General features: G+C 41.6%; 1 protein-coding gene across 1 annotated transcript in view; it reads left to right on the top strand.

Moving 5' to 3' along the window:
- cltrn (collectrin, amino acid transport regulator) overlaps nt 1–7,352 on the top strand; it is a 48,965-nt gene that overhangs the window by 30,803 nt on the left and 10,810 nt on the right. The window contains exons 2-3 of the mRNA XM_037674376.1: nt 6,891–6,973; nt 7,094–7,210. Coding sequence (XP_037530304.1) covers nt 6,891–6,973; nt 7,094–7,210 — 200 coding nt within the window. The remainder of the gene's footprint in view (nt 1–6,890; nt 6,974–7,093; nt 7,211–7,352) is intronic.

The following is a 7,352-nucleotide window of genomic DNA, read 5'->3' as shown; positions in this document are numbered from 1 at the left end:
CTGTAGATCTCTGCAGTTCATCCAGAGTGATCATGGGCCTCTTGGCTGCATCTCTGATCAGTCTTCTCCTTGTTCAAGATGAAAGTTTAGAGGGACGGCCGGGTCTTGGTAGATTTGCAGTGGTCTGATACTCCTTCCATTTCAATATGATTGCTTGCACAGTGCTCCTTGGGATGTTTAAAGCTTGGGAAACCTTTTTGTATCCTAATCCTGCTTTAAACTTCTCCACAACAGTATCTCGGACCTACCTGGTGTGCTCCTTGGTCTTCATGATGCTCTCTGTGCTTTGAACAGAACCCTGAGACTATCACAGAGCAGGTGCATTTATACGGAGACTTGATTACACACAGGTGGATTCTATTGATCATCATCAGTCATTTGGGACACCATTGGATCATTCATAGATCCTCACTGAACTTCTGGAGTGAGTTTGCTGCACTGAAAGTAAAGGGGCCCAATAATATTGCACGCCCCACTTTTCAATTTTTTATTGATTAAAAAAGTTTGACACATCCAATAAATTTAATTCCACATAATCTAGGGGGCGCACTGGAGTCAAACGTTAAACAACAATAACAGTGTGTCCAGAAGTGCTCACTAATGACGTACCCAAAATCTGGTGTAGATCGGATGATATATCACTGATTTATAACTGATTAAATAATCTAGGGGGCAGACTTGAGTCATATGTTAAACCACAATATCAATGTGTCTAGATGTGCTCACTGATTATGCATAAAAAATCTGGTTCTGATCAGATGATGTATCACTGAGATATAACTGTTGGAATAATGTAGGAGGCGCACTTGAGTCAAAAGTTAAAAAACAAAACCAATGTGTCTAGAAGTGTTTACTAATTACGCATCCAAAATCTGGTTCAGATCAGATGATATATCACCTAGATATAACTTTTGGAATAATGTGGTCTGACTTGATTTAAAGCGCAAATGATTTTTGCTTGAGGATGTGGGCATGGCGAATTAAGAAGTGATGTCGATGCAATACGTTTGGCTCTAAATTGCACAGATTTCAGCTGAGGTGAACCAAAATCACTAGGATTGATCATTATCCGCCCCTTGAACAGGTTTCCATGATAAGTGGCCAATAGCCTCCACAGTGCCACCTACATTATTCTTACAGTTATAACTCAGTGACACAACATCCGATCTGAACCAGATTTATTGTGCATCATCAGTGAGGACTTTTAGACGCATTGATGTTGAGGTTTAACATATGACTCTAGTGCGCCCCCTACATTATTCGAACTGTTATATCTCAATGATATATTATCCAATCTGCACCAGATTTTTGGTGCATGGTCAGTGAGCACTTGTATATACAGTATATACCTGTGTTGTTATTTAACATTTGACTCTAGTGCACCCCCTAGATTATTCCAAAAGTTATAACTCTGTGATATATCATCTTATCTGAACCAGATTTTGGGTGCATCATTAGTGCACACTTATAGACACATTGGTAATGTTTTTGTTTAACTTTTGACTCAAGTGCGCCCCTAGATTATTCCAAAAGTTATATCTCAGTGAAATATCATCCAATATGTACCAGATTTTATGTGCATGATCAGTGAGCGCGGTAACTCTAAATTGTCCCTAGGTGTGAGTGAGAGAGTGAATGGTTGTTTGTCTCGTTTGTCTCTATGTGTCCCTGTGATGGACTTGCGACCTGTCCAGGGTGTACCCCGCCCCTCGCACAGTGATTGTTGGACATGGGCACCGGCGACCCCCGTGACCCAAAATGGAATAAGCGGGTAAAGATAATGGATGGATGGATCAGTGAGCGCTTATAGACACATTAGTATTGTTCTTTAACATTTGACTGAAATGCGCCCCCTACATTATTCCAACAGTTATATCTCAGTGATACATCATCCGATCTGAACCTGAGTTTTTGTGCTTCATCAGTGAGCACGTCCAGACACATTGGTATTGCTGATTCATGACATCACTTAAGCCCCACCTAGTCAGAGAAAAAAAAGTTGATTATTGGATGACACTTTCAGCTTCGCACTGTGTAAGATATTAGACTGAAACTTTGTTTGCTAACTGTTGGTTACCACACATGACATGTTGAAAAGCATAAAGAAAGTGACTGTCAAACATTCGCCACAAAACAGGAAGTCACCATAACTCCTGCCTGGAAGGTCAGATTTCAACTATACTTGTAAGACCTGCAGCTGGACAAGTAACGACATAGGCAGAAGGCGATGTTGAAGGTTCCTGAAATGCACCCCATGGTGAATGCATGTGGGATTGGCACAAGAGCGTTTGCGATGGCGACTGGTTGGACTAGCTGGAGCTTGTGCCGTCGCCGTAAGGCTGGAGCAGCGCTTTGTTGCGAGGGCCTCCAATGCTGCTTGCAGCTTTAATTAAGTGTTGTCGTAGCTCAGCATCCTGTTTTCATTCAAGTGTTGTTCTTCTCAGGCAGGGGAAAAAAAAAAGTCTGATAGGAATTTTTTATCCTCCAATTCTTACATGTGTCCAGTTTCACTACTTTTTGGCTGTCTAAACAGATTTCACTTGTAAATTGTAAATGAGTCTTCTAGGCTCAATGTGACTTGTCTGTCTAAATAAATGTTGAATGAATGAATGAGTTATAGATGCTGATAGCTGTGGGCAGAAAAGATCTCCTGCAGTGAAGCCTAAGAATCTGGCCACAGATACCGATCCATTCACCCAGATCCAGCTTGCTGTCAGAGCTGGCGAGCCTCTCGGTCCTCCTGGGCAGTAGGACTGCCTGAATGCAGGGTAGAATTCCTCCCTGAGTGATGGTCACTCCTCCCAGCTGTCTGCCGAGCTCCTTGTCACCACAGACAGACAATTGAAAGTGCCTGGGGATAATCTTGGACCTCCCGTTGTCACGAGCCGAGTTTCCCACCAGCTCCAGGATCTCGGTGGTCAGATACTTGAGCACCACCACCAGGTTGATGGGAATTCGTCCACGGCGCTCCTCCTAAAATTGTTGTGTTCACTGTGGTTGACAGTTTCTCTAAATCCACTCATTTCATTCCCTTCCCTAAGTTACCATACACCCTGGAGACCTCTTAACTGATCATGTTTTCTAGATCCATGGTATTCCCCTTGACATCGTTTCAGACCTGGGTCCCCAGTTTTACTCCCAAGTATGGAAAGCTTTTTGTGATTCACTGGGTACCACCTCCAGTCTTACTTCAGGTTACCATCCTCAATCAAATGGCCAGTTGGAGCGATGCAACCCAACATGATATTGGTTGTTTATTGACCCCAAGTGGCAGACTGAAGGAATGACAGAGACATATGTACAAAAATAGCTGTCTTTAGTTACAGGTGCTCTGGTTCTGGGCTGAAAAGGAAGGAGGGACAAGGTGAGTACTTGAAGATGTTGCTGAAGGATAATTAATTGTGGAAGATGATTATATGTGCTTACTAAAATGTCTTTGTAAGAGTCAGAGGGGAGAGCTGTGAGGTTCTAGGTTTCAGGAGGTCCTTAGTTGAAGAGAGTTGAGCATTGTTGGAGAGAGGAGCAGGTTGAGTTGAGGCAAACAGTAGATTGTTCAAGCTAAAGGATTTGGATTGTAGTTGGGACACCATCAGACTGAGTCAAGGTATTGAGGGGCAAAGAGGCCTTGGAAGGCTGGAAGACTCCAGGACCAGGAAGTCGCTACAGGAAAGTACAAACAGGATCTCTTTAGAAATTAAATATCAGGAAACAATTAGAGGCTGTCCATTACTTTTACCATTGGAAGGACAATGGCCCAGCTCTGAATGTCTGACAGAGGCTTTTACAGTATGCTCCTTCAGAGATGTCCTCCAAATCAGGGTCAGGTGTGTAGAGGTGGCTGATTGCTATCTGCTGCAGCTGTGGGAGAAAATGAGTATGGCTGGAAGGACTTAGAACTCCCACACAACCAGGAGCTGGAGGTTGCCTTAAGGTGCGTGATTGAACAAAACCTATCCTCTTGGAATAATCACTTGGTCTGAATTGAATATACACATAAAATCCTTACTTCCTCTGCTATTAGACTATCACCGTCTGAGATCTCACTTGGCTACTCATCCCCACTTTTTTCTAGCCAAGAGACAGAGATTGTAGTTCCCTCAGTTCAACACCCAATCCAAAGATGTTGCAGAGTGTGACGACAAGCCAAAGCAGCAGAATAAGAGGTTTGCCAATAAATACAGGTCTGCCGCCCCTCATTACTGCATTGGACTGAAGGTATGGCTCTCCACCCATGACATTAAGTTCAATGATACACCTAATCAATTGACTTTCAGATTCATTGGTCCTTACCCCATTGAGAGGATGATCAACCCATCAGCAGTGAAGTTAAAGTTGTCACACTCCACCCTACATTTCATGCCTCACAGATCAAACCAGTCACTCAGAGCCCTCTTTATCCTCCTACTAACCTCCTCCCTTTCCCTGTATAATCAACAATCACCCAGCTTTTACAGTAAGATGCATTTTGGATGTTCGTCATGAGGGAAAAGCTTTCAATACCACATGGATTGAGAGGGTTATGGACCTGAAGTGAGGTCATGGGTGCCTCACTTTTTTATTATGGATACCAGCCTCATCCCTACTTTTTACTGCGCCTGTCCAGAAAGGAGACTTCATTTGCCAAGAGGCAAGAGGGACAAGCACTGTGAGGATTCCAAATGGTTCATGCCTGTTCCACTAATCCCCTTTCTTGCAGCTCCTGAGTGACAGGTTGGGCCAATTGGAATCAGCTGCAGCTGAGTGGACAACCACACACCACTACTTAAACCAGTGCTTCTCAATTTTTTTCTTTCCCCCCCCCCCCCCCCAGGAAGAAGTAAACATTTTGCGCCCTCCCCAACTCTCCGCCGCAGTTATAAATAGTATCATTTGTCTATACAATTGTTATAAGTACACCTCTGCATAACATTGTGTCCTTATTACCATTAAAAAAGAATAGATCAACTTAAAATGAAGAATAACTTTAATAACGTTGTTTTTTTTAGTCTGTAACAGAAACAACTTAAACTGCATCAATTTGCCTGAAAAACAACTTAAATCCAACATTTTTGACCATTTGATACTGAAAAATAAAATTAAATATAATCAATAAATAATAATAAATTCAAATTGATCAGCAACATTTCAACTCAGGAGTGTTATATAAAACACTTTGACCTGCAAAACAAAAATAAAACAATTTGTGCTGATTTAAAAAAAAATCAAAATGAGGAAGTCAGGATTGATGAGCACACTCATTGATAAGACTAAAAAAGGTTGTCAACACAAAAGAGGAAAGAGGGTGCAGGTAACCCTCTTACTTTGAGTTTACGCTTTGTTGCATGCATGCTGTGAGTGACATCCAGAGCGTCATCAAAACAGCAGCAGAGGTGTCGGAGTTTTTTATTTATCGTCTCAGCAGCAGAGGGGAGCGACACGGTTCATGCATGGCTCCCCAAATGACAGGACTGTCATATTCTGTTAATAACTTTATTATTAGTAAGACTGAGAGACACAAGCAAACAGTTGCTGGAATGCACGTGACAAAATGAGAAAGTGGGAGAAAAAAAACTACTCCCTGCGGCAAAAAAAGCATGTTCCTCTGGGTCACATGCTCCCCCCGGCATCACTCCGAGCCCCCTCAGGGGGGTGCGCCCCACTATTTGAGAAGGACTGACTTAAGCTGACATCTCTCCAGAAGCCAGCGCTGGAGCATTTGGTTCATTAGGTCTTACCTCCTGAATGACTGGGCTGACTGCCTGGGTTTCCTGGCCTCCTAAGGAGTCACGCTCATCTGTCTCGTCCTTGGACCACGATGTATCTACTCCTACGTGAGCGTTGTTTGAGTTCAACGTCTGCTGTGTCGCCTCTAGTCCCACCGGTCACTCTCCATCGAGAGACACACTTACCTCTCAGGTCCCTTGGCCGCCCTCTTCGGATCATTGATCTGGTTCTGGAATCCTCCGCTCATCCTCTCGACACTTTAAAGAGAAAGAGAAAAGACAAAAACACTGGTTCATGTTTTCCCCTCTTCCCCAGTAAATAAATTACTTCCTTTTATTATTGGTGTTTTTGAATTGTTTTAATTATTCGGAAATTAAAATCTGGGTATTAAAAAAACACATCTTTGTCTTGCAAAAATGACAATTTCACATCACACTTGGTTTCAGTGGAAGCGTTTTAATATCCCTGCAGGAAGTGCTTCCGCTTGCTGAGTCTGCTGATTTTCATGATGGCTAAAAACCATGGAAATACATGTAAATAGCCGAGTAATGCAAAATGAACAGCAGCAAAAGTTTATAAAATAACATTTACATTAACCAATATGAAATTTTGATGCTGCAGTTGTTTTAATATGGCAGTACTTCTCTTTTGGACTAACCATTAGCTTATTGTACTAATCAGAATTAAACTCATTTTCTCTAAACCATTCAAAGAGTTATCTACAGCAGGTAAGATAATTGTTATTGTTAATCACTTTTACCCACCCCACTTCAAAAGTTCTGAACTATTGCTTTCTATCAAGGAAAAAAACATATCTCAGACAAATCTACAAAAAAAAAACCAACAGTTTTTAATGAAAACTGGTAAATAAATGAGTAAACTGACTCTGTGCCAACTTTTTAACGTGTTGTAGGTATCAAGTTCATAATAAAGCAGATAAAATGTCTAATTAAAACAATGTCATTGTATCATTACAACAAATCCATAAGGTATAAAACTGGCTATATTTATCTTTGACAACTTGGACAGTGTCCTAACCTTCTGTCACAGCAGCTTGTTCCATGAATGATTTCCATTTTTCTGTCTAAATGTTCATTTTCTGAGGACAAAGTCCGTTGTGCAGCTCATAAACTTTAAAGGTCTTTAACAACAGACTATAATCTGATCTGATCTTGTTCATATTTCAGTACGAGTGGAGTGAAAATGAAAAGTTCCTTTTCCGAGCAACTATGGCTTATGCCATGAGGATTCACAAAGAGCAAGAGTTTAGGTATGAAAGCTCCTGCATATTTTATTTCTCCTGTCAGTTTTTGTCTTTCAGTTGCCATAATCAGAGGCATGGGCCATGGTTTGTGATGATGACACTCGTTATTGTCTTGACTTTATACAGTGTGTCCAACGTCATTCTGTGTAATGACACTCCCAGAGTGTCCTTTTGGTTTGTGGTAACATCACCGCTCAACTCATCGCTTCCTGTTGACAAGGAGGACGTGGAGACAGCTGTGAGGTGATCACATGACTCATAAATATTGTTGTATTCTGTTAGAATATCTAAACAAAAGTGATGTTTTGTCCCTAAAGAGGCCAGAGGTCATGTGTCTGTCTATCTATCTATCTATCTATCTATCTATCTATCTATCTATCTATCT

This window comes from Nematolebias whitei, chromosome 3, assembly GCF_014905685.2.
Source record: "Nematolebias whitei isolate Nwh7 chromosome 3, NemWhi1, whole genome shotgun sequence".
NCBI lineage: Eukaryota > Metazoa > Chordata > Actinopteri > Cyprinodontiformes > Rivulidae > Nematolebias > Nematolebias whitei.
This window is presented reverse-complemented; position numbering and strand designations above follow the sequence as displayed.